The following is a 26,038-nucleotide window of genomic DNA, read 5'->3' as shown; positions in this document are numbered from 1 at the left end:
CTGGAAGTGTTCTGAGGGTTGTTAAGGCAGCAAAGAGTCAAACCGCAGGGAGTGCCTCTCAGGCCTTAGGAACTACCAGTCATGCATTTTTTTAAGGCTCAGGTAAAAGCCTGGCTCCTTCAACAATTTGTGCCACATTCATTACCTAAACCCAGAGGGAAGCCCTCTGTACTTCTGGATTCCTCTGTAGAATGTTGTCTATACATCCTGATGGCCTTCACTCGTTAATTCATTTAGCAAATATTTACTGAGCACTTGCCATGTGCCAGACACCACTCTAGGCATTGAGGCAGAGCGGTACACAAAAGGGGCAAATTTTTCTGCCCTTGCGGAGCTAAGATTCTAATAAGGAAAACAAGGAGAAAAGTAAAATGTAGATGATATAGATAAATACCAAGGGGGAAATACAGCAGGAAATAGTAATACAAAGTGTATAGTTGTATTTTTTTTTAAGATTTTATTTATTTATTTGAGAGAGAGAGATAGAAAGAGTACAAGTGAGGTGGAGTAGAGGAAGAAGCAGACTCCCCTTGGAGCAGGGAGCCCAACGCAGGGTTCCATCCCAGGACCCTGGGATCATCACCTGAGCCGAAGGCAGATGCTTAACCAACTGAGCCACCCAGGTGCTCCAGAAATAGATAGTTTTAGACAGCCAGGGAAGCCTCTCTGAGAAAATGTCATTTGAATAAACATCAGAAGAAAGCAAGGGATGAGCAGAGGGACTATCCAGGGAAAGTGTATTTTTTTTTTTGTCACTCATAGAAACATCCTTTTATTTTATTTTTTTGAAGTTTCTATTTAAATTCCAGTTAGTTAACATAGTGTGTAATATTAGTTTCAGGTACAACATAGGGAGGTATTCAACACTGCCACACGACACCCAGTGCTCATCACTAGTGCACTCCTTAATTTCCATCACCTATTTCCCTCCATCTCCCCATTTATCTCCTCTCTGGTAACCATCAGTTTGTTCTCTATAGTTGAAAGTCTATTTCTTGGTTTATCTCTTTTTTCCCCCTTTTATCATGTTTTGTTTCTTAAATTTTACATATGAGTAAGATCATATGAGATTTCTGACATATTAGCATAATATTTTCTAGTTCCTTCCATGCCATTGCTAATGGCAAGATTTCATCCTTTTGATGGCTGAGTAATATTCCATTGTATATATATATATATATATATACATATATATATATACACCACGTCTTTATCATCAGTCAATGAACACTTGGACTGTTTCCATAATTCAGCTATTGTAGGTAATGCCGCTATAAATATCATGGTGCACGTATCCCTCTGAATTGGTATTTTTGTATTCTTTGGATAAATACCTAGTAGTGTAATTGCTGGATCATTAGGGTAGTACTATTTTTAACTTTGTGAGGAACCTCCATACTGTTTTCCAGAGTGGCTGCACCATTTTGCATTCCCATTAACAGTGTAAGAGGGCTCCCCTTTTTCCACATCCTCGTCAACACCTGTTGTTTCTTGTGTCCATTCTATTATCCCCAATGGGGAAAAATGGAGAGCTTTTCCTCTGGGGTCAGGAATAAGACAGTGATGTCCACTCTCACCACTGTTATTTAACATAGTACTAGAAGTCCCAGCTTCAGCAATCAGAAGTAAAGCATCTAAATTTGCAAGGAAGAAGTAAAGCTTGCACTATTTGCAGGTGACTTGATACTCTATATAGAAAACCTGAAAGGCTCCACTGAAAAATTGCTAGAACTGATACACGAATTCAGTAAAGTTGCAGGATACAAGATCAACATTCAGAAATCTGTTGCATTTCTATATACCACTAATGAAGCAGTAGAAAGAGAAATCAAGGAATTAATCCTACTTACAACCACACCAAAAACCGTAAGATACCTAGGAGTGAATCTAACCAGAGGTGGAAGACCTATGCTCTGAAAATTATAAAACACTGATGAAAGAAATTGAAGAGAACACAGAGAAATGGAAAGATGTTCCATGCCCATGGACTGGAAGAAACAACATTGTTAAAATGTCTATAGTACCCAAAGCAATCTACACATTTAATTTGACCCCTATCAAAATACCACCAGCACTTTTCACAGGTCATTTAAGCAGAGGCAGCAGTAAGATCTAAAGTTCTGAGACAAGAGACTGCCCACATGTTCAAGGTGGCCTCTGTGGATGGAGGAGAGTAAGCAAGAAAAAGAGATGTAGGACACGAGGTCAGATGGCTATAGGAGGGCTCTATCACATAGGGCTCAAAAAGATTTTGTAAAAATTATGAAGGTTTCATCTTTTACAAGATGGAAAGTGATCAAAGGATTTTTAGCAGACAAGTTTCATGATTGCTCTTTGACCATATCATCAGCTATTTCATTGAGAATAATTTAGGGGTGGCAAGTTCGGTAGAAGGGAGATTGGTTTTAGAAAGCCAATAGTCCAAGGGAGAAACAAGGGTACTTTAGACCAGTGTGACAGCACAGAAAGCAATGAGAAGTGACCCATTCTGGATATTTTTTGAAGGTGGGGCAAATACTGGGTTTGAAAGAAAGAGAAGCGAAGGAGAATTCCAAGGCTTGGGGCCTGAGCTACTGGAAAAAGGCTGTCGCCACTTACTGTGGTAGGGAAGGCTGTATGGGCAGCAGCTTTGAGAGAAAGGAGCTCTGAGGGATCACCAGCTCATAGCCATGAATTTGGGTGAGCTTATCAAGGTGGTGAGTATAGAAGTACAAGAGCTGAGCTCAGGGGCTGAGGATTCCCAGGACATGGGACCTTCAGGAAAACTCTGAGAAAACTGAAATCATCAATCCCCTGCTCAGAGGTCAGGGAGATGAATGAGAAACCCATGAGAAGGAATAGCAGAGCTGTGGGAGACACATGGCTTTGGGGGCCAAGTAAGGAACGAGCTTGAAGGAAAAGATAGCCCTCAACTTGGTCAAATGCTGCTGATGGGGCAAGTGACTTGAAGATGGAGAGCTGGCCCCTGGACACACAACCGAGAAGTCACAGGGGACTTTGACAAGGGCAGTTTTAAGGGAAGGTGCCTGGGACAGAAAACTAGATCCTGGTGTTTCAAGACAATCCTAGTCTGCCCAGGTTGCTCTAGCAAAATATCATAGTCTCTGCAGCATAAATGACAGAAATTAATTTCTCACAGTTCTGGAAGCTGGTAAGTCCAAGATCAAAGTGCTGACAGATTGGGCTCCTGGTGAGACCCCTCCACCTGGCTTCTCATCATGTCCTCACCTACGTGTGTGTGTGTGTGCAGAGGTGGAGAGCGATTGAGATTCTTTTTCTTTTTTTTTTTAAGATTTTATTTATTCATTTATTTGAGAAAGAGCCGAGGGAGCAGCAGGTTCCCCGCTGAGGAGGGAGCCTGGCATGGGGCTTGATCACAGAACCCTGGGATCACGACCTGAGCCAAAGGCTGATGCTTAACTGACTTAGCCACCCACGTGCCCCTCCTTTCTCTTTCTGTAGGACCATCAGTCCTATCCAGTTAGGACCTCACCCTGATGGGAATGCTCTAGCAAAGAGGGAAGAGGGGTCCTTGGATAGTTGAGAGGGAATGGGACTTAAGGACAACTGGGGGATGAGCCTAAGGAGCACAGGTGGTTCATTTGTTGAAGCAGGATCGGAGACAAAAATTTAGGGAGAAACACATAGATCTATAGACGTAGCATGTAGGCTCACCAAAATTCTCTTCTGATGATTTCAGTTTTCTTGGTTAAACAGAAAGGAAAGGTCATGAGCTGAGAGTGAGCATGGGAGTAGCTGCTGGCAGTGTGGGGGCTGAGGGAAAGTGGGAGAGTCATCTAGGAGAGCAGCAGAGTCCTGTAGAAAGGCAATGTAATATAATTGCGGGGAGCATTCGGGACTCACTTTGAGTTGAGCACTCCTTCTGAATGGAAGTCAAACACTGGGCCCTTAGCAGAACTCAGTAGGATCATCCCAGGAGGGCTGGGACACTGCTGAGTGTGAGCAGACTTGGGGACTAGTCAGTCAGGGTTTCACCATTCACCTAAGTGCCTCACTTAATCTCTCTGAACCTTCTTATATTTTTATCTGTAACACTGGGATATTTGTGTCTACACTGCCTTCCTCAGAAGATTCATGAGCTGGACACTGAGGAACATTAGCTAAAGTGTTGACTGATAAACACATCAGAGATGACTAAAAGACTGAAGCAGGTAAAACTGGAATAGCAAGAGGAGAAAGGTCCTCCGGTCCAAATGAAGTCTTTCCAGGAAGGATGGCCTAAGGACCCTCGGGAGAACAGGTCGGAGGTGACGTATAGGAAAAGGAAGTTGAACAGGACACACTCTGCCAACGACTACTGGTCGCTGTGGCCTAGGGCTGGTTGAAGCTCGTTAGCTGAGGTCATGGCACTTGCCAGACACCCCGGATCTGGGCTGCCCCTGACCCATATACACTTTTTGTGGTGAGTTAGAAATAGGCATCCTCTCACTTGGGTGGCTTGATCAGTTAAGTGGCCCACTCTGGATTTTGGCTCAGGTCATGATGTCGGGGTCATGGGAATGAGCCCCAAGTCGGGCTCCACACTGAGCACAGTCTGTTGTCCCTCTCCCTCTGCTCCCCCCCACCCCCACTCTCTCTTGTGCATGCTCTCCTGCGTGCTCACTCTCTCTCTCAAATGAACACGTGCATACATATTAAAAAAAGAATAGGTGCCCCTTCCTTAAGACCCTTTACTTCTACATATCAGAAAACTGTCCTGATATACTTAGCTTGTTAGAATAAGGTATGTTCTTGACATAAAGCTGGAAAACTCGGCATAAATATGAAAATCTACAGGGCTGTTATGTGAAAAGCACCCCCTGGGGTTGTGTAGCACACCACACACAGCAATGGTCTCAACTGACCCTAAACACTCACCAAAGCCCTTCAATGACCACCACCTCACGATTATCTCCTTAAGCCTATATTTAAAGTAATATCAGAATATAATTTCATTTTTAAGATTGAAATAAACATTGGCCTTTTGCTTTAAGCTCTACTCTTGGTAGGTCCGGATTAGAAGAGGTCTTGGAAGATTACCGACTTCCAGGAAGGATTTTACATACACACTCAGCAGGTAGGAACCCACTGGTACAAATAAACTGTGTGCACTGTTCTGCTGATAACCAAGCAACCACTTAGAGAACAAGTTCGATTCTCATTTCACTGGGAGTCCATGTCTCTAGCTAAATGCTATGGACTAGAAGCTGAATTTAAGGAGAGAATCACAAAATTTTTCTTAGCAAGGTCAGATCCAGTTTTCCTTTCTCACACAGACCCTGTAGCTATTTCTTGGGTAATGGCCACCTTGTGAAATAATCCCTGATAATAGTTACCTTCTAGTGGATTCCCGGCCTGGCACTCAGCTGAGCACTTTAAGGGTATCATTGCATTTAATCCTCTCAACGATCTCAGGAGATCAGTATTATTTGTTCACTTTACAGATGAGAAAACTGAATCTTGGAGTGAGATAAGTGCCCTAAGTAAACAACCAGTTGGTTGAGGAGTCAGGGTTCTAACCCACTCTCTTGGTATCCATAGCCACTTGCTGTCACTCATGGTGTGCCAGGCTCCCTTGGTGCTTGATTAAATGGTCATCAGGTTGGTGTAATGAGCCTTTCTGGATAGCTTACAAACCAAGAAATACCAAGTCTGAAGAGCTTAGCTTATCACTAGAAGTCATACTGCTGAAGCAAAAAATCACGGGCGGTATTTTTCTGTGGCATCTAAGTTTGTCATTTGGAATCCTGAACATTACGTGTCCCCAGAGCAAGGCAAATCTGGCACCATGATTTGAAAAAGAACCAATAATAAAATGTCTATATATGAGGGCCAAGTAGTATTACCAAAATATGCATATTCCAATTTGAGAACTCAGGAAAATATTTCAGAGCTGAAACAATCAACATCTTTTTTGACCATATAACCAAAGTTTTCTCTACAAAGCCCAAGTTCAGTATTTTAGTTTATTCAAAGCCAGGACCCACCACACCTGTCGCTGTGGCTGCATTCTTTGCGAGACTCCCCCTAGTGGCCCACAGGAGTTAGCTTCCTGAACGAGCTCAGTGGGAGGAAGATTGGGGAGTTCATTGCCGTTCACTCTCTTTATCTAATTTGATGGAAACTGGTCTCCTATCAAATGTGAAGGCAAAATCAGGGGAAGGGTGTGAAATGTCAGTCTAGCCGCCCCCACCCACCCAGCGGGACCAGGAGGTGAAGGACCTAGTGATTTATTGAGCACTAAGAAAAACTCTTAAAGCTCTGAAATCCCAGGGACTTGACCTAAAATGTGAGGGCCAACCTCATTGACATCACAGATCCTTCCTACAGTCACAATGCTACTGAGCCACCCTGGGAAGATGACCCAGAAACATAAAGACTTTAGTCAGATTGCAACCAAATTTCCTCAGAGCTTTGGCTTTCTGGAAGACAAAATAATAATTTAAAAAAACCCTCTGCTCCCTTTCAAAAAAATCAGATCAACAAAAAATAAAGCCAGGAAATCAAGCGTCATGAACTCAGGTATTTATCTCATGGATTACCCAAGGTCTCTAGATTCTCATCCTTTACAGGCTTATTTAGATTTCTTATTACATATAAACTAGGTAATAAATCCCAAAGAAGATCCTTGGATGACTTGGGCACAATAGAGTGAGAAATCATTTCCTATTATTTTATAACAATTTGATCTAAATGTGCATCTCAACAAAGTTTCCTAAATTCTTAATGGACAATTAATTCTTCTGGGACAATAAATCCTTCTAGCTGACTGTGGGTGTGATGGGGGCCTGGTGAAGAACTGAGGTAGGGGAGAGAAAAAGAGAGAAGTGTAAAATAAATTAAAAGCCTCCCTTAACCTTCACTATATGTACAGAAAATGCCATTAAAAAAAAAAAAATTAGCCACCACTGCAAAAATTCACCTGCCTTAGTTCCTGATCTGATTCAGCATTCTGGTTGCCTAGATACAGATGTAAACAAAAGTGCCTCCCGGACTCCAGAGGAACAGCCGAAGGAACCTGATGGCCCCCTTCCTGGCTCAGTCAATGACCAAGAAAAGAAAGCAAGTACTTTTAGACATTCATAGCAAAAGTAGAATATTTTGTTCAGCTTCTTTAAAGCTTAGCATTGTTCAGAGAATTCTAAGGAGTCCTAGAAGAGTTGTTTTTCTTTTCACTCTACCTACATTTCTTGTTTGCTCTGCTTTGACAAAGTGACTAATGACCACGTGAGCTGAAAAGAGAAAGGGTCTCAATTTGTGAATACATTCGTTGGACTGACAATCTGCAGGGCTAAGTAGGAACAAAAAATTGATAAATATTTTCTATAAAGATGCAAAAGAAACTAAGATAAATTCAAGATAGAGGCTTTATCTGTCAAATGGAAAAGAGAACAGCTAAAGAGGTTTCTTTTATTGGTACTTGTCATTAATGAAAAAGAACATTCAAAGCAGCAGTTTTTTTAGACCTCACCAGGGATGCAGCCTCTGGTGATAAAAAGAGAACTGGAAAGCTAGCCCAGTATCCAGCACTGATTTTTGCTCTCTGTTGGCTGTAGCACACACTGGCTGTGCAACTTCCAGCAATTACTTAACCTCTCCGTTTCCTCTTCTATGAAATGGGCTAATTAGGCCAATCATACAAAGATGCGAGGTTTGAATGAACCACTAAGATAAAGGTTATGGCAAGTAAAAGGGACTCAGTCAATCACTATCATCATCATCTAGATGATCTGAGTAAGTCTGCTACTTCTCTAATCCTCAGAGTCCTCACCTTTAAAAATAATCCTCTTAAATTCTTTCTGCACTAAAGTAGCATTTCAGTCAAGACAATGATTTCCACCTTATAGAAGGTCATATATGTCAAAGTATTTTATAGGCCTTAATTAAGCCATAAAGGAACACAACATTTTAAAGTATTATTATAAAACAGGTGAAAACTGACATATGTAAAAAGTCAGTGTTCATAGCCACCGATTTGTTTGTGAGAATTGTTATATAATTACATTCTAGCTTGAAGGAATAGGGATGAAACAGAGCTGCTTCCTATAGTCAATTAGTGAAGATATAAAACTTCACATACTCTCTTAGACACATCAATAACTGCATAGAAGAAAGAGAAAACAAGTTGGCCTCAGTGTTAACAGCTTTTACTCTCTCTAGACAGTACGATTGCAAGAAGAATTTTCTTTTTTCTATATCTTTTCTGTGTTTTTCCAAATTTTCCTCCATTATCAGGTTTAACATTTGTTACTTTAAGAGTATGCAAGTTGTAGCTGTGCTTTTTTTTTAGAGGACTATTTACAGTCTTCAAAATAAGATTTAAAAATAATATAAAAGTAAAAGATATATATATCCAACTGCTTCACTTGAGAAGGGGGAAGGAGACAATAATCCAGTAATTTAATGTCCTTTGACACAATATTCAGTCTTTTATTCCACAAGAGGGAATAAAAGGGCTACTAGGTGTCAAACATGTGAGGCCAGGGAGCAGCCAGTTGCTTGAAGGAATACCACAGACAGACTCAGGCCAGGGTCGCCATGGAGGGGTGAGAAGGGAAGAGCTGGCATTGAGTAGGCCAGCATTCCAGGACCCAGTTCTTTTCCAGCTCTAGACTGGAGTCAAAACACAAACCAGGGCAGAAGGCCCAGTCATGCTCTCTAGGTAGTTAGGATGGTTTCCATAACATGGACCCCTGGGTGCTCAAGTGGATCAGTGTATCCATCACTAGAGGAAGACCTCGCTTCAGAGCATCAGACCCATTGCAGACCCCACTTAGCAATGGGGAGAGAGGGCCTAAAGCATTATCATGGCAGTCACTGGCTCCATTTTGAGCAGCCTCAAGCCTGTCCTGGTTGCCCACCACCAAGCAGGCAGGATCAGAGAGCCTACCTATTGTCATGGGTTATTTATTAGCTCCTTATTAATAGACTTACTTTTTTTTTAAGTTTTATTGGAGGAGAGAGCTTTCCAAGTAAGTCTTTTGGGTGTTAAATTAAGAAGTAAGAAGTGGTAGTTTCTTAGGCATTTGCAAAAGGAATGATTTCTGTATGTGGATCTTAAGTACTCTACTAAACCAAGAAAAAATGTCCCAGGAAACTATTTTGTTCAAGTTTTAAACTGAGGAGGAGTACCACTCATTCTCCCCCTAACTGAATCCAGTTCAGTGATGGGATATTAAAAAGAACATAAATCTGTGTCTGGCTTTTGATCTTAAAAATAAAGAACATTAGAGTTTAGAACAGTTTTAGCATATGCCAAACAGTGAGTGCATTTGGTGGTCTCTTTCCTCCTGGAAATGCTGGGAAATTATGAACTTTGATGCAAGGCGAACTTTCTAGTAGTACCATGTTACTGAATTAGTTAAGTGTTCATATGGCCAGCTATGTTAAATACTAGTAAGTTATGTACACAGCTGTGCTCTACTTTCATTTCTCATTGACTATAATAATCTGATATCCAGGCTTCTTAGAAAATAAAATTACATGGGTAGACTAGCTTTCTAGTTTTGGACTTTGTTTTTGAAAAGTAATTGATTTCCCTCAGAAATTAGCATATTGGAGTAAATTCACTCTGTGAAAACTTCTTTAGTAACTCAGCCGATAATCATTGGATATTCCACTTAAAATTGTTCTAAGAACAATCCATGGCTTTGACTTGTCCAGAAAGTTTTTCCTGACTGTGATACCAATCTATGAAATGAAACTCTCTATTATCTTTCTAGAGCTTGATTTTGGGTTTAGTTTCTAGAAATACAGATGGGGCATTGCAAGTTTGACTGGGATGATGGTCTACAGCATATATTTTGTTTAAAATTATTTACATAAAAATAAGATGGATAAGACTTACCTATAAAGTAAGCTAATGATACATTTTAAACCCATGACCTTTGTTTTAGGTAAGATTATCTCCCGCCACAATGTCAACCAAGAATTCTACAGATCTAGTTGAATACGTTGACAAGTAAGTCTGTAAATTGCAACTGGTTTTAAGTATTTACTACATTTAATGATTCAGCTAGAGATTAAAGTGCCTGAGATCTTTGAGTTCATCTAAACTGGTTCTCTGCTTTCAGAAGAGACTGCATTAAGCAACTTCAGAAGGTGAACCTCTCTGTGTTAGGCCTTTCTCATTGACAAAACAAGCCAATTTTACAGCCTCCTCTTTAAGTAATTTCCATAGGTTCCTATAGATTATGCATCATAGAATGACATGAAAAGATCAGAGTTAACTTTGACTTTCAAAATACACTGAATACATCTATTAACATTTCATTATAAAAACTCAGAAAATTTTAAGCATATTAATTTAATCATCAGAAAATTTTGTTTATAGTGCCACACCTGGAACTCATCCAGGGAAGGGACCTTCCTGTCCCCCAGAAGAGACTTAGAAATTTGTCATCGTATTGATACATGTACAATGTCCAAAAGGTCCTCGAATACCAGTTTGTAAAGGTGGGATCACAGAGGCAATGCATAGTCTATTGAGTTGTTTTCTGTTTTGTATGTCAAAGGAGGATTTCGTCTGTGGCAATAATTAACATTTTTAGGGCACCTACAATTTCATCTCAGGGCTTCCACTAATTGTCTGTATAGCCTCAGTCAGTCCCTTAATGTCTCTTGTCTTTGGGTCTTTCATTTGCCAAACGAAGAGGCTAGATTAGAAGCTCTCCCAGACTTCACTGTAGCTTTAAAATAATTCTGATCCTAAAATATACATTATGACTACAAAAGAAAAATTACAAGCAAATGAAATGAGTCAATGAGAAGAGAAAAATCCAAATACTGGATTTTCATTTTTTTAAATATTACCTTTAACAATGAAGATGATAACAATTTTAAATTCACGAGTTTTGATCACAATCTGTTCACAAGAGCTTCCCTGATCCTTAGCCAATTGAAGTAACACGCCACAAAAACTTCAACCACAGAATTTTAGTCCCTCTTTTCATGCTGCCCATAACTTGTATTTGCTTATGTGATAATAAGGCCATAATTTAGGGAAAATGAAACCAAACAAGGGAAGATGATTTCTTTTATGTTTGAAAATACAATATTTGGATAGGTGACATTTTTTCTGAGTAAAGGACAATGAATGTGGTAATACACAGAAATAATCATTTCACATGGATATGCTAGCTAACTTTGCCATCCAAGGAGGGAAGGGAGACTTGTTCCTACCTGAATCTACACAGGACATAATGGAAAATAGAAGTCATTCTTCAGATCTGTCAAATTCCAGGATGAACCCAAGTGGGTTTCTTTAGCTCAGGCTGCTGACCTACATCCCAGGAGACAACAGAACAAGTTCCTGGAAGACAGTGACGAACTTAAAAAGATATCCCCGGAAATTTTTGCCATTTCTTGGATTCCAGAGAAACTGAAATTAAGACAACAGAGATTCTATAATTCAAAACAAAAGTATAATGAGGATAATCTAGTCCCAACGTTCATTTCTACCTTGCTCTCCCCCGAAAGCCCTCTCTTGCAGTCTAAGCCATATGTCTAGAGCTTCTATGTTCCAGCTGAGATGGTTAGTTTGTTTTGTTTTAGTTTGGTTTTGATATTTCCCCTGTAATCTCCCAGAGCAGGCTGCAAGCTCCCAAAAGGCAGGGATTATAACCTTATGCTTTCTGATACCCCTACTTATCACAGTGCATTGAATTTTTTAAAAAAATTTTTTAAATTTTTATTTATTTATGATAGTCACACAGAGAGAGAAATAAGCAAGCTCCATGCACCAGGAGCCCAACGTGGGATTCGATCCCCGGTCTCCAGGATCACACCCTGGGCCAAAGGGCAGGCATTAAACCGCTGCGCCACCCAGGGTTCCTGGAATATTGATTCCTGTGGAACCATAGTTGATAGGCTTCATGGAGAGCCAGGGTGGAGCAACTGAATCTGTAAGAGTCTGCTCGGTGCAGTGGACTCCTGGGTGGCTGATTAACTGGAAAAGCAAAATGGCACTCAGGCATTTCAATCATCAGTGTAGATACTTCCAACTGACATGTTGAATCCAATACAATAAACATAAAAAACAATTTTTAAAATGGCTGAATCCTTCAAGGCACAGCAGTCATTGAGCAGCAACAGATTTATTGATATACGAATAGGGTACTTACGCAAGCAAAGGTCATGATCAACTCATTGAACTGCCTGAAATATATATTACATATTCTCAGAGGCTCTGCTTTGTAAATCTGTAAGGGAATATTGATAGGAAATCCTAAAAAATGAACACCAACCACAACCAAAAAGGGTAAAAATCCAGCAACAAAAGCATAATACATACCCTGTGAAAAAGGTTTGGTGAGAGACATGCATCAAAAAGACTGGCAGACCAAGTGCTTTTCAGGGCTCTGCTCAGCCTCCGGCAGTTGGAGCGACACCCACACATTATTAGTACTTGTTAAATGTTAGGTCATATTAATAATCCATGGAGCAGGGGAAGGCGGAAAGCTTGCAATCAATTCTAGGACAATTATGGTGACACTCTAATAAAGACAGTAAATAATTCTGATTGCCACATGTGTTCGTTGATTCACAAGGACGATGTGGCCAATGCTCATTTAAGCTTGATGGAATAGGAAAGTCCAAAGCCTTTTTTTTTTCTTCTTCTTCTCCTTTTTCTGCTGTTGGAAGGAGCACTACACAGAGGCCAGGCACCTTGGGTCCACTCTTTTTTTTTAATTTTTTTAAATTTATTCATGAGACACAGAGAGAGAGAGGCAGAGACACAGGCAGAGGGAGAAGCAGGCTCCATGCAGGGAGCCCAATGTGGGACTCGATCCCAGGTCTCCAAGATCACACCCTGGGCTGAAGGCAGGCGCCAAACCACTGAGCCCCCCGGGCTGCCCTCCACTCTTGAATCCACCTCTGATTAGCTATAGGACCTTGAGAAAAAGAGAATATCTTTTCTTTGTGGGCAGTCTCTGTCTCTGCTATAAAAGGGTGGGTGGGGGCGGAGGCTTAGGTGCAGATGAGCAGCCCAAGTCTCAAGGGCTGTCTGTATTCACAGATCCAGATTTCATTTCCAGGATGCAGATTAGAGAGCTGCCTCTGTTTGCCACTTCTCAACTCTGTTCATAATTTCTCATAAACATTGTTTTATGTAATAAAGTGGCTAAAGTTTAAGAAAGCGTATTATTGCCCCCATGGGATTTAATTTTGAATAGAAAACAAATTCTGCTGATAAATCTCTTGATTTTTCTTCAATTGACCCTGCTAAAAAATTTTTTTAAACCTCTGAATCATATAACTTCTAAGGTTTCTTCCATCCCTAAAATTCTTTGGTCTTCTAAAACTGGTTACTACCTTTTATTCACTTAACAAACACTTATCGAGCATTCACTATGTGCTGAGCACTTAGGGAATCATCAGGGAACAAACACAAAGACCCCTGCCCTCATGGAACTTCCATTCTAGAGCAGGAGTAAGAGACATGCAGGGTTCAAGAGCCTGTCAGGGCAGGGGCAGTCTCCTTGAGAAGTCAGATGTAAGCAAACTCCAGAGATGAGGGGGTTGGCCATGTGGACCTGTGTGGGAAAAGCAAAGTCTCCAAGGCCAGGATGCTCCTGAGGTGGCTGAAAAGGCCAGGGGACAAAGATGGCTGGAAGGAAAAATGAAAAAGTATACACATCAAGTAGCATGCCCTTGGGCCAAGGAAATGAGGTTGGTTGGTCCTGAGGAGTTGTGCAGGCTATTCCAGTACACATCTCAGGGATTTCTCAGGAGAACACTCTCTGGGAAGATAAGGGGTCTGGCTAACAGCCAGAGGATGCTATTGAGAAATCTGGATCCATAAAACTATCAGTAAGTGAAATGGGCAAAATAATACATGATTGATGATGATTTCTCCTTGTGAGTCGAATATAGCATCAGGGTCTGGGAAGTATTTTTTTTTCAAGGTTTTCTCTTACTATCACAGCAGAAGTTTTATTGTCTCGTGATGCATTGCTTTTCTTTCTGCATGATGAAGACAGATATTTCACCTCACAGTACATGAGAAAGGAAGACAAAACCCTGGTGGCTGAGCTTTCTATGGGCTGGGTCATGTTGGGTTGGAAATCTTTTGGGTTTTCTTTGGCAATATCATATCCATTCATGAGGGCAACTAGCTCTCAGGTAAGAAAGCTCCAAATAGTCTGCGCTGCTGCTGAAGGAACAAGCCCTCTGGGTTTGTTAATAAATTTTTTTCTGACCTGGCAAAGCCTCTTGCACCCTGTGCAGCATCCTGGTCCCACTAACCATCTTCACTGTTAAAGCTCCCAGCTCTTAGCCCATGGTAATCTTCTCATTTCATCCTCTAAGTGACCCTAACAGGGGCATCATTATCTTGAAGATGAAGACCCTGGGGTTCAAAGGAGTCAAATTATTTGTCCAAGGGCATACAATGCTACGACAGAACCTAGATTCTTTTTTTTTTATATAAATTTATTTTTTATTGGTGTTCAGTTTGCCAAGATATAGCATAACACCCAGTGCTCATCCCATCAAGTGCCCACCTCACTACCTGTCACCCGGTCACCCCCACCCCCTGCTCTCCTCCCCTTCCACCACCCCTAGTTCGTTTCCCAGAGTTAGGAGTCTCTTATGTTCTGTCTCCCTCTCTGATACTTCCCACTCATTTTTTCTCCTTTCCCCTTTATTCCCTTTCACTTTTTTTTATATTCCCCAAATGAATGAGACCATATAAAGTTTTTCCTTCTTCGATTGACTTACTTCACTCAGCATAATACCCTCCAGTTCCATCCATGTCGAAGCAAATGGTGGGTATTTGTCATTTCTGATTGCTGAGTAATATTCCATTGTGTACATAAACCACATCTTCTTTATCCATTCATCTTTCGATGGACACCGAGGCTCCTTCCACAGTTTGGCTATTGTGGCCATTGCTGCTAGAAACATCGGGGTGCAGGTGTGCCGGCGTTTCATTGCATCTGAATCTTTGGGGTAAATTCCCAGCAGTGCAATTGCTGGGTCATAGGGCAGATATATTTTTAACTCTTTGAGGAACCTCCACACAGTTTTCCAGAGTGGCTGCACCAGTTCACATTCCCACCAACAGTGCAGGAGGCAGAACCAAGATCCTAACCCAGAAATCTATGTCTAGTTACTCCAAAGCCTATTGTCTTCACCACTCCTCTATCCACATCGCCTGCCAGCTATCTTCTCAGTGTGTGTGTGTGTGTGTGTGTGTGTGTGTGTACCTGTGCATGCACACACACGTGTCACCTGCAGGTCGTCTCTGGTGCATGGAAGATGTGATGCAACCCTAGATTTCTGATCTTCCTCCCCGTGGGCCCCTGTGTGAAGTGTGGCCAGCCCGGACTCAAAGCATCTCAGCTGTGCCCAGGAGGCACTTCCATCAGCCTCAGGGCAGCCTCTTATTCCTCTCTAGCACCTTTTAGATTCCATCTCTAGTCCCCCAGCCTATGATGGGCAAGACCCTGGGTGTGGGTGGACACAGCTATAAGTCCTGGGCATGACCCACAGCACCCCCACACTGGTCAGGCCAAGGGCTGCCCAGATGAAGCTGAGCGCCTCCTACCCAAGGAGGCTGTCTGCATTCTTGCTACACCTAAGAACTTCTGCTCAAGTGAGAGAGCTGTGCTGAGATGAAGATGAGGCCAGACTCAGGTCCTTAGAGCAGAGAGGGAGCTCATTCAGCCTCTGGGCCTCAGAGGGGACCCTGAGAATTCCACAGAGAGATGTAACTGGTAATTACATAACATATCCTGAGAAAACACAATTTAACAGGAAGAGCTACTCGTTAGTCTAAGCACAGTTGCTCTGATGTAGGAAAAAGAGCAAAATACACAGGTTAAAATGTTTCCCAGCTGACTTATTGCCAGTTTCCAAGCCTCCTTCTCCTTCTGAATTGAGGAAAAAATCTCACCCATGTACTTGTGGGGGATGAAATGAAATAATTTTTATGAAAGTGACAGGTTGACTAAAAGCATCATATGGAAATAAGATTGTGTAATAATAAATTCCTCACAAGAGATATTTATTGCCTCCCAATTGGAGGTTAGAAGTCTGAAATCAAGGTGTCAGCAGGGTTGGTTTCTTCAGAGAGCTCTGAGGAAGAATCTATCCCATTCTTCTCAGCTTCTAGTGACAATCTCTGGTGTCCCCTGGCTTCTAGATGCATCACTTCAGTCTCTACCACCATTTTTACACGGTATCCTCCTTGTGTCTCCATCTTTACATGGTCATCTTCTTATAAGGGCATCAGTCATACTGGATTATGGACCCACCCTACCCTTTCATCCTAAGTAAATACCTCTGCAATGACCTTATTTCCAAATAAGGTTACATTCTGAGGCACTAGGAGTTAGGACTTCAACATATCTTTTTGTGGGGATACAATTCAGCCTATTAGTCCATATATTAATTACTAATAATCATAATAAGAACATACATATATGACACCAACAGTACCAAGCACTTCAAGTACATTAAGTAAATTGATGTCTTTCAAGCAGTTGGGTCAGGCAAGAGTCATGACCTCCAGAGGACTCAAAGAGCTCTCTTCTGAACAACTTAAGGAAGGTTAAAGATAGTAAGTGGTGGAGACAGCATTTGAACCCTGGTCTTCAAACTCCAAATGCAGTGTTCTTCACCCTGGAGACTCACATATATAACACGTACATGCCCAATATTAGCAAAGCAATAATGGAAAAGTGTTGCAAAAGCACAAGTGATAAGAACTCCAAATATCCTCAAAACAATTTGTTGCTATGGTTTACACACACTTTGCCTGTAAGTGTAACCCACACAGAGGCTCGGGAACATCTGAATGCCTCTCGCTAGAAAGCCAGTCACAACAAGTGCGGCATTAATTCTGTAGTTTTATTGAAATTTTTACTAACATGAGGTGTTTGCCTCATAAAGTATAGAACTTTTTGCTAGAAACTATCCACAACCAGTCTTCTTCTCCAGTCTCTTCTCAGCTGTGTCCCTATTTAGGGTCCCGTCCTTTCCAGGCTCCTCCATGCAGACCTCCCACTGGCACAACCCCACTGGCTTTGGTCTGCCTCTTCCCAGACTACCCCCATCACTCTGGATTGCCTCCCCTATGGCCCTAAAACACTCAGCATCGTGTAAAAGTCAGCAGTGGAGGCTTCTCTAGCTGCCAAAATCCATCTGCCAGGGTGGTTTTCAGACATGAGCAACAGAGAAACTACAGAAAATGTATCTTCAATATCATTGTTCCTCATTGGCTTACAGGTTATTTTTGTGAGGCACCAAAATGTTCTGTAAAATTTCCACTTTATGTGTCTGTGTGTGTGTTCTGCAGGACTCTATGCACCAAGAACGGAGCTGGTGATAATAGATCTCACAAAAATGAAAATTTTCTCCAGTTATGCTCTTCATTGTTCTAGAGAAGGGCTTCCATTTTCAAATCCTTGCGTCTTGAGTATTACAGGTTGCCAAAATGGTTATCAGAACCTCCCGAGTAAATTTAGTGCTCTATTCACAAGAACAGAACACGCAGAGAAGTGAGAGGCTCTCTGTACCGATGCATCTGCCAGCAACAGCACAGCTGGTGCAAGTCACACCGAATCGCAGAGAAATAGAACTCAGAGTTTGTGGAAAATCTGTTCACATTCAGTTGTCAGCTACATAATCAATGATTTATGTAAAGCCCAAATAGCGCTCTGAAAAGGCCCCTGGGAATTCTTTCTCCTGTGGTAACTCCATCTGGACTAGTCTGGAATATCCAGTCATTGCTTTCCTGTCACAGTTAAATTTAGATAGAAGGCCCACTGATACAATAGACTAATAAAACAGTGGATTTGGCTTTGTTTCTAACTTACTGAAAGAATCCGAGTGGCCACATCTTGTTATTCAGTTTTTAGGCATTTGGATGATCTGATGCATTGAACAATGATACCAGGAATCTCTCTTGGAAGATTGAGAATGTTCCTATGTGTGTGTTGCTAGTTGTTGATTTTAGAAATGTCAACTGCAAAACAACATTCTCTTTTGTTACAGTAATGGAAGTGGAAAAAATACACAAGTGCTACATTTATCTTGCAGGAATCATGTAAAAAGAACTAAACGGAGCATTATTTGGGGCTTCCTTAAGCATCATTAATAAATAATAAAACTCCCAATTTATAGTAAACCTTAAGCATGAAAAGAAATCTCCAGAAGTAATGCTCTCCACTTAAGTATAAAATAACTTCTAAAGATAAACTTTGAAAGCTAAAAGAAACCATAGAGTCCATCATTTATAGGTCACTTAATGTCCCCATGGTTGCAGGAAAATACATGTGCATAGTATCAGGTGCTGCCCTTCAATGTGCCAAATCGCAACGTCATCAAGGCCAATCATGACAGGCAGGACTACAGATGGGCATCTGAGCAAGGGTGGCAGTCCTGTTCCCCTGGTCCCTCTGCTGGCTTAGATCTGCTTATTCCTCGTGCTCTTTCTGGATACAATCTCACCTCCAGAGAGTGTGTGAATGCAGACTCCTCATAACCCTGTAGCTCTAGGGCGCTGGTTTCACCACCCCCACCATGTGCCTATCACATGAACCATAAAGAACTTAACAACCATACAGCCAAGTACACCTGTTAGCCCCTTTTAAGATGAATTCATTGAAACACTTGACCCGGGTCACTGATGCACATGACCGGTCTTAAATAAATCAATGATGCTCAATATTCAGGAGACATTTAGAAACACCGAAGTGCTTATTTAAAATATGTATTCTTGCTGTGTCCCTCTCTACCATCAAAATTATGATCTAACAAATCTATGGTAGAGCCAAGGGATCTGCATGGTAACAACTTCCCTCCCTTCTCCACCCCCATGATACTAATTCAAGTTTCTTTCTGAGAAACACAGAATTACACTAAGCTCCTTCAGGAACAGACCGTTATATATTATGCATGGACTAGAGTAGACATTTAGTAAATACTTACTGATATATTTTTATTCCAACTGTCATTTTTATTGGTAGATTATTAGACATGGATACAGTGCTTTCAGCGACACATAACACAAAGTCCAACCAAAATGGTTGATTAGCTCACATTTTTAAAAATCTAGGGTTTGGTTCATTTAGAGGCTTAACATCATCAAGCAGGTGTTTTCTATCCTTCCTCCCTGCCATCCGATTCTCCCTCATGATCACAAGATGGCTTCAGCAGTTCCAGACATCACACACAGACATGACAGCTTCCAGCAAACAAGGGGGAAGTTTCTTCTTATGTATCTCTTCTTGAAAGCGAAGAAACCTTAGCCAGAAATCCCACAAGAGGTTTTTCCCTTTCACCAGACTGGCCAGGGTTGCTTCATATGCCCCTATTTAAACCAGTGGAATCTCAACCTCAAAGAATGAGACCACCATGATTAACTTGCCCCCTGCACCAAGGACATGGGCAATGGGAGGATGAACCAAAGCAGGCAGAAGCAGTGGGGTTGGGAGGGTGGCTATTAGGAGTTAACCACGAATGTCTGCCACGCTGAGAACACTTAAAAGCATACAAATACTAAATTTTGACAGGAACGCAGCATAACTTACAAGTATCTGTATAGAATTGTAGACTAGGGACCAAACACTCTTTCACTGGTACATTCAGGCTGAAGATTGTGCAGAGGTCAGAAAGAAGCCCCCACTCAAGGAAGATAAATCTACAGCCTGCCACTAGGCTATGTGTCACCATCAGCAGGGCCTGACATCCTCTTCCCTTCCGCCTGTGACTCATACTTCCATCCAGGGGAGCACCGTCAGCATGTTGGGGCTTTAGAGGAATGGAATTTAGGTATATACGAGGTTCCATTTGCTAATTTTCCAGAACATTTTTGAGCCAAATGAGTGGAAGAGGGAATTTAATGAAAGCCTTAGCAAAGCTTTGTTTCCCAGAGGTGCAGGTGAAAGGAAAGATGAGCCTCACCCAGGCTGAGGCTACTTGGTACTGCTCAAGAGAAGAAACTAAAACCCTTGAGGCTCTCACAACCTGTGGCTTTATGGCACCATTTCCCCCCCCCACCCCCCGCCCAATTTCCAACAATTGAAAAGTCCAGCTAGAAAAACCAGTCAGTCAATAAATACTTACTGACTACCTACTACAGGTCAGGCACTCCCCTCAGTGTTGGAGACACCGTGGAAAACAAGTTAGATAAAGCCCCTGCCCACAGGACGCTTTCATTCTAGCGATGGAAGGCAGAAAATAGACACAAGTAAGATAATTTTAGATAATGACAAATGCTGCGGAGAAGATGACACGGGGTGTTACGCTAGACAGTGCTGAGGGGAAGACTTACCTGAGGAGGGGATACTGGATTTGAGACAGACACCATGAGAAAGAGGCAGCAATGAAGTGACTGCAGGGAAGAGCATTCCAAGTGGAACAGCAAGTGCCTGGGCTCTGAGTCAGAAACTAGTTCGGCGAGGACAGACGGAAGATTCATGTGGTTGAATGAGAGAGAATGGATGGATGAGTGGGAAAAGCTGAGGTTGGAAATGAGAGCAAGGATTTTATTCTCAGAGGATGGATAAGCCATTGGAGGGTCTTAGACTTTTAGAAGACCACTCTAGCTGCTGGTGGAGGGTGCACTTTTTGCTCAGACACAGAAGTAGAGGAGTTAATAGTGGCCAGGACCAAGAAAGGAAGAAGGAACTCAGGAGGGAGTGGATATGGACCCCAAGGACACCTCCATGTCTCCATGTGTCATTTCTGCTTCCAGGCCATTAGCTTACAGGAGAAGCACTAATCAATGCTTCCCCTGCTTCTGCTTATTATCTCTCGGAATTAGAAGAACATAGAAGGGTTAAGCTTAATATTTAATTCTGGAGCCTCATAAATGAATTTCAAATTTTGACCCCGACATATCTGAATTCTGTGACCATTCCTTCTGTCTGGTAAATTTCCTCATTCCGGCCTCCCAAACCATGAGTTCCTTCCTCAGCCATTTCATCTGTCATATGTATCCCATCTTTTTTTTTTTTTTCATTTGAACCATTATAGTTTTTACACCTAATATTTTTTTAAGATTTTATTTATTTATTCATGAGACACAGAGAGAGGGGCGGGGGCGGGGCGGGGGGGAGAAACACAGGCAGAGGGAGAAGCAGGCTCCATGCAGGGAGCCTGAAGTGGGACTCCATCCCGGGTCTCCAGGATCACACCCTGGGCTGCATGCGGCGCTAAACCGCTGCCCCACCAGGGCTGCCCTACACCTAACATTTTTTTACTTGTTTACTTTTCCATGTTTTCCACTTTTAAAAAAATTTTCATTCTACTAATATCTTCCCTCCTTTTAATGTTTATTGGCCTTTTAAAAAATGTCTTGTTGCATATAACCTGGTATTTCTCTTATGTAGGAATCTAAAATCTAGCAGATTATTTGTGGGCTAGTTGGTTTTGGAAAACACTGTGCTTCTCAAAGGTCTTGCTGTTTTGGCCAGTGAGTTTGTTTCCTGGGGGTTGTGAGCTCCAGTAAACTCAGGAGGCAGGGTTTGGATGAGCACCGGGCACAGGAAAACCAGGATCTGATGGACCACTCCTCATCCTACAAAATCACTTGTCCTCTCAGGTCTTCACCTTTGCTCCTCAGGAAGAAGTAACTTTAGGAGACCAGTTGCTTTCCCTCTTCTGGGGCCTGTGAGTAGGACGGTGTAAAAACAAATGCCCAAGGTCAATTTTTCCTCACGTTTTTTGTTACTGTTGTTTCAGCTTCTTGCCAATGCAGGTCATCTGCCTTGTCTGATATGACTCTTGAGGACACTTAAAACTAGAATCTGAAATTTCACACAAATAGAGAGCATTTGTCCCAAGGCTCATGAAGGGGAAGAAGCAAAATCAGAGCTACACCAGTCCTTCTTCCCCACTGTATCTCCCACAGGCTTGTTGAGCTATCTCTTGCCCCCAGACCCAAGTAGCCATCTGACTGAGGTTGGGTTGCCCAGGAAACAGAGATTGGTGAACAGAAGGTTCAAATGGAGTGCTCCAGCATCACTACGGGGAAGGGAAGGGGAAAGAATTGGGAAGAAAGTATCATCATACAATTCCACAGGGAGCTCTGAAGCTAGGATGGTCCTTCCAAGTTGTTCTGAGATAGAGCACGTGTGCCAGTCCTTCATACATTGACCAATCACTAATGTCAAGCTGCCCCAAGAAGTGGACATCGCCCTGGACAAGGTGACTCTCTTCACGGAGACAGTAGTCCCAACACTTGGGGGAAATGTCTCTCCTCCTTGAAAAGGGAATTGGGGGGCACACCATGGCACCTGCTCCACCATCACCCTACACATTCACCGGTTTAAAATGGCCGCAGCTGCCAAGGGTTTTGGGGGTGTTTTTTGTTTGTTTTTTCTTTTTACGGTTTTCTAATTTTCCTTTCTAGATTATCCAAGGTTTTAGGAGGAATTGAGGACAAGAAGCCAGCAGTCATACTAGGTCAGCATTTTGGTCAAGACTCAGGAAATTTTACTCCTGAGCTACTGTGTAACTCATTTCCTTTCTTCAGAGACGAGGTCACAAAAACAAGCAAAGTAAATTCAATAAAGAAAAATACAAAACAAAAGTTGCTTATCCTTCAAGAAGCTTATCTGTGAAGGGAAAGAATAATACATTAATACCAATAGGGGATGTCAGCATCTTGCATGTTTCTTTACCAAAATACTAAAGAGATCTAGCATCTCCAATTTCTTTTTCTAATTTACTGGGTTTACTTTTTCACTAAACTGATTCTTTTGTAAATCTCTGCTTTTGATCTATTATTTTTTCCAGCTTAGAAGGCAACACTGTCCTCAATGTGGAATTTTCAGGTATTGAATTTATGTAGATCCAGCTTGGCTTGTTAGAATATTGGGTAAAATATAGGAAACATGAACAATGCATAATGTAAGACCAAGGCAGAAGTCAGATCTTTTTCTTTTTTTTTTTTTTTAAAAAAATTTTTTTTTTAATTTTTATTTATTTATGATAGTCACAGAGAGATAGAGAGAGAGGCAGAGACACAAGCAGAGGGAGAAGCAGGCTCCATGCACCGGGAGCCCGACGTGGGATTCGATCCCGGGTCTCCAGGATCGCGCCCTGGGCCAAAGGCAGGCGCCAAACCGCTGCGCCACCCAGGGATCCCTTTTTTTTTTTTTAATTTTTTTTTTTAATTTTTTTTTAATTTTTTTTTTTTAAATTTTTATAGATCTTTTTCTTAGATGAGACACAAACCAAGATTCTAACCAGGCAGGTGCTTAGAGTCCTTCTAAACTTCCAAACTTCTCCCAGGTGAGACAAGACTGGTGTAGAAGTGAAGATGCAAGTTCTGGGTCTGGCTCCTCCAACTCATTCTTGTAACACCGCTGGTGTTGTTTCCTTTTCCTGACCAGGGGTCATTCTTTTCTTCCTGTGATTCCAAACACCAACAGAAGTCATCTAGAAGACAGACTGAACAACCAGGAGCGTACCATCGCCTTTCTCCTTGAACAAGCCTTCCGCATCAAGGAGGATATCTCTGCTTGTCTTCAGGGAACACATGGCTTTCGAAAAGAGGAGTCGCTTGCCAGAAAGCTCCTGGAAAACCACATTCAGACCATCACCAGCATCGTCAAAAAACTCAGCCAAAATATTGAGGTAGTTCTTTATTTTCTATATGTTGGCATCATTGCTTGTCAACGATTGTCAACCACCAATACCATCTTTCACCTAGAGAAGTCAATCACTATGGCTTAAGCTTAAATGATTATAATGTGTTGCCCCAGAGGAAAACAGTTCAACTTTTCAACTGCTCATTTATGCCAAAAAGTAGAAGGAAATTCTATTCAAAAAGCATTTAATATCTATTCTGTGACAGCAGAGAGAATTGTTTAACAATATGTCAGACATTGTGCTTAGGTGCTCATTTTAATCTAAATCTCCAAGATTCTTTTCATGTAATCATTTCAAATAGTGGTTTTCATAATGATGGTTCATAGACCCATCTCCCCATCTCTCCCCCCTGGTCTTTCTTTCACTGCAGCCACACTGGCTCCCAGCTCTTTCTGGAACATACCAAACATGTTCTGGCTTCAGGGCCTTGCCACTTACTACTCACTCTGGCTGAATCATCTTCCGCTAGACATTCCTATGAAATGTTCATTTCCTTCAAGTCTCTGCTCAGCTATCATCCTATCAGAGAGGATTTCCTTGACATTTCTATAAAATAGCACCCTTCCCCACCAGCAGTCATAATCTCCCTTAAACCTTACTTTTTAGATATCCATAGCACCTATCCATCTGATAAGCAAACTACCATAGTCTGTATTTATTAATTGCTTGTTTTCTCCTTCTAATATATAAACTCTGTGAAGGCAAGGATTTTGTTTTCTTCATCACTAAATCCCACACCAGATGGCAACAGAACTTGGTAGGTGGTTAGCACTCTACATATTTCCTGAATGAATGATATTCAAGGCGTTAAAGGAAAAATAGTTTCTGATCAAAGGAGAAATTATCTGGGTTAAACCAAGATAAATAGGTTTTTTACTACAGGTCTTTCAGTATTCTTAAAGTGCCAATGGGCCTGATGAATCTGGGTTAGCAACTTTCAGGTAAGGATCCCAGAGACTGATTACTTTTGAGGAAACTGACTAAAAGTTTGCAGAAGGATCATGAGATTTGATAACAATGTCTTCCCACAATAAATACCTTCTTTTACTATCAGAGAATATAGTGGAGTTGACAAACAAACAAAATTCATGCAATTAACTCAAACAATGCCTTCCTTAGCACTTTGTTTATAAGGCTAAGGACATCTATAATTTATTTTCCATCTGTTGGGTCTGGCAAACACCATAATGCATTAGAGAGAGTATAGATTAAAAATTAAAATAAGATTTTTAAAAATCTTAGTGAACTTTTAAGAGATATTTTATTGGTATTTAGCACATACTGAACTGACCCCAGTGCTTAAAAAGTCAGTGAACTTCTCAAAGTGGTCAAAGGTGTTTCTAGGCATACTAGTGTTAAGAAAGTGCAAGAGGTTAGTGGCTCAGTGCCTTTAAGATAATGACAAAATCAAGTACAGCGCTAGTGCTAAATTAAGAAACCAATTTCAAAGTCAAAACTTGTTGGTAACTGAAAAGAAAATAGCATTCTCAGAAATATCAAAAATGCTTCTAGGCTTCTAGAATGTTCTATATTTTGATACAGGTGGTTGTTACATGGTTGGTTACATTTGTCAAAATCCATCCACATATACACTTTGATTCTTTTAACACATATGAACTATACATCAATAAAATACTCTTAACATTAAGGGGGAAACTTTTCCAGATCTCCAAGTCTTGCTAAGAGCATCTTTTCCTAGAATAATTGATTGTCTTAGATAAGCTCTGAAAAAAGACAAAACATTTTCCAAAAACTCTAAAATCTCAAAATATTTGCCATCCTGTTAAGGGGTTGGTGTATACAGCGAAAATGAGGAGAACTGGTCTGTGTAGGAAATACCTGAAGATAACGTATTTAAAATATTATAAAGAAAAAAAAAATAAAATAAAATATTATAAAGAAGAAACTATTAGGCTACTTCCAATAAATAAGACTATAAAATGCCAAGTGCTTTACAGAGAAATAGATGCTGTTCAAGTATTTTTTAAAAACCTAAACTCCTTAGCTAGGTCAGCCCACTGCAGATTGACCAGCAAGATAGGTTCTAGTGAGCTGCAACTTGACTTGGGCCTTCGAAAAGAATGAAAAAAAAAAATGTTTTTATCAACCATAATTGCAAGAGTTAAGTTGCTTAGTCCTTTTTATAATCAAACTATTTGGCTTGCAAGCTGGTAACTAATTATAAACTTTAAAAGTAATTTAAACTCAAGAAAAGGGAATGTTATGTATAGCATTGCTTTCTTGGATTTTTTTCCCCCCTTCAACTTATAAAAGCAATGCTTTTTCATTAGAATCATTTTGAAAGCTTAAAAAAAAATTTTAAAACTGGGGCGGGGGAGGGGGTGGGCAGGGATTCTCATCATTCCACCAGCAAATGACCATTTCTACAAACACCCAGAGTCATTTCCCTCAAATCCTTCCATTTAGAAAG

The 26,038-nt window shown here is 41.2% G+C and overlaps 1 protein-coding gene across 1 annotated transcript in view; it reads left to right on the top strand.

The window, feature by feature from the left end:
• Positions 1-6,470: 6,470 nt before the first annotated feature.
• FAM81B (family with sequence similarity 81 member B) overlaps positions 6,471-26,038 on the top strand; it is a gene marked incomplete at its 5' end in the record, with an annotated part of 60,803 nt that continues 41,235 nt past the window's right edge. Inside the window, 4 exons of the mRNA XM_041751422.1 lie at positions 6,471-6,522; positions 6,965-7,062; positions 9,897-9,961; positions 23,349-23,592. Coding sequence (XP_041607356.1) covers positions 6,471-6,522; positions 6,965-7,062; positions 9,897-9,961; positions 23,349-23,592 — 459 coding nt within the window. The remainder of the gene's footprint in view (positions 6,523-6,964; positions 7,063-9,896; positions 9,962-23,348; positions 23,593-26,038) is intronic.

This window comes from Vulpes lagopus, chromosome 4, assembly GCF_018345385.1.
Source record: "Vulpes lagopus strain Blue_001 chromosome 4, ASM1834538v1, whole genome shotgun sequence".
In the NCBI taxonomy this organism is placed as follows: Eukaryota; Metazoa; Chordata; class Mammalia; order Carnivora; family Canidae; genus Vulpes; species Vulpes lagopus.
This window is presented reverse-complemented; position numbering and strand designations above follow the sequence as displayed.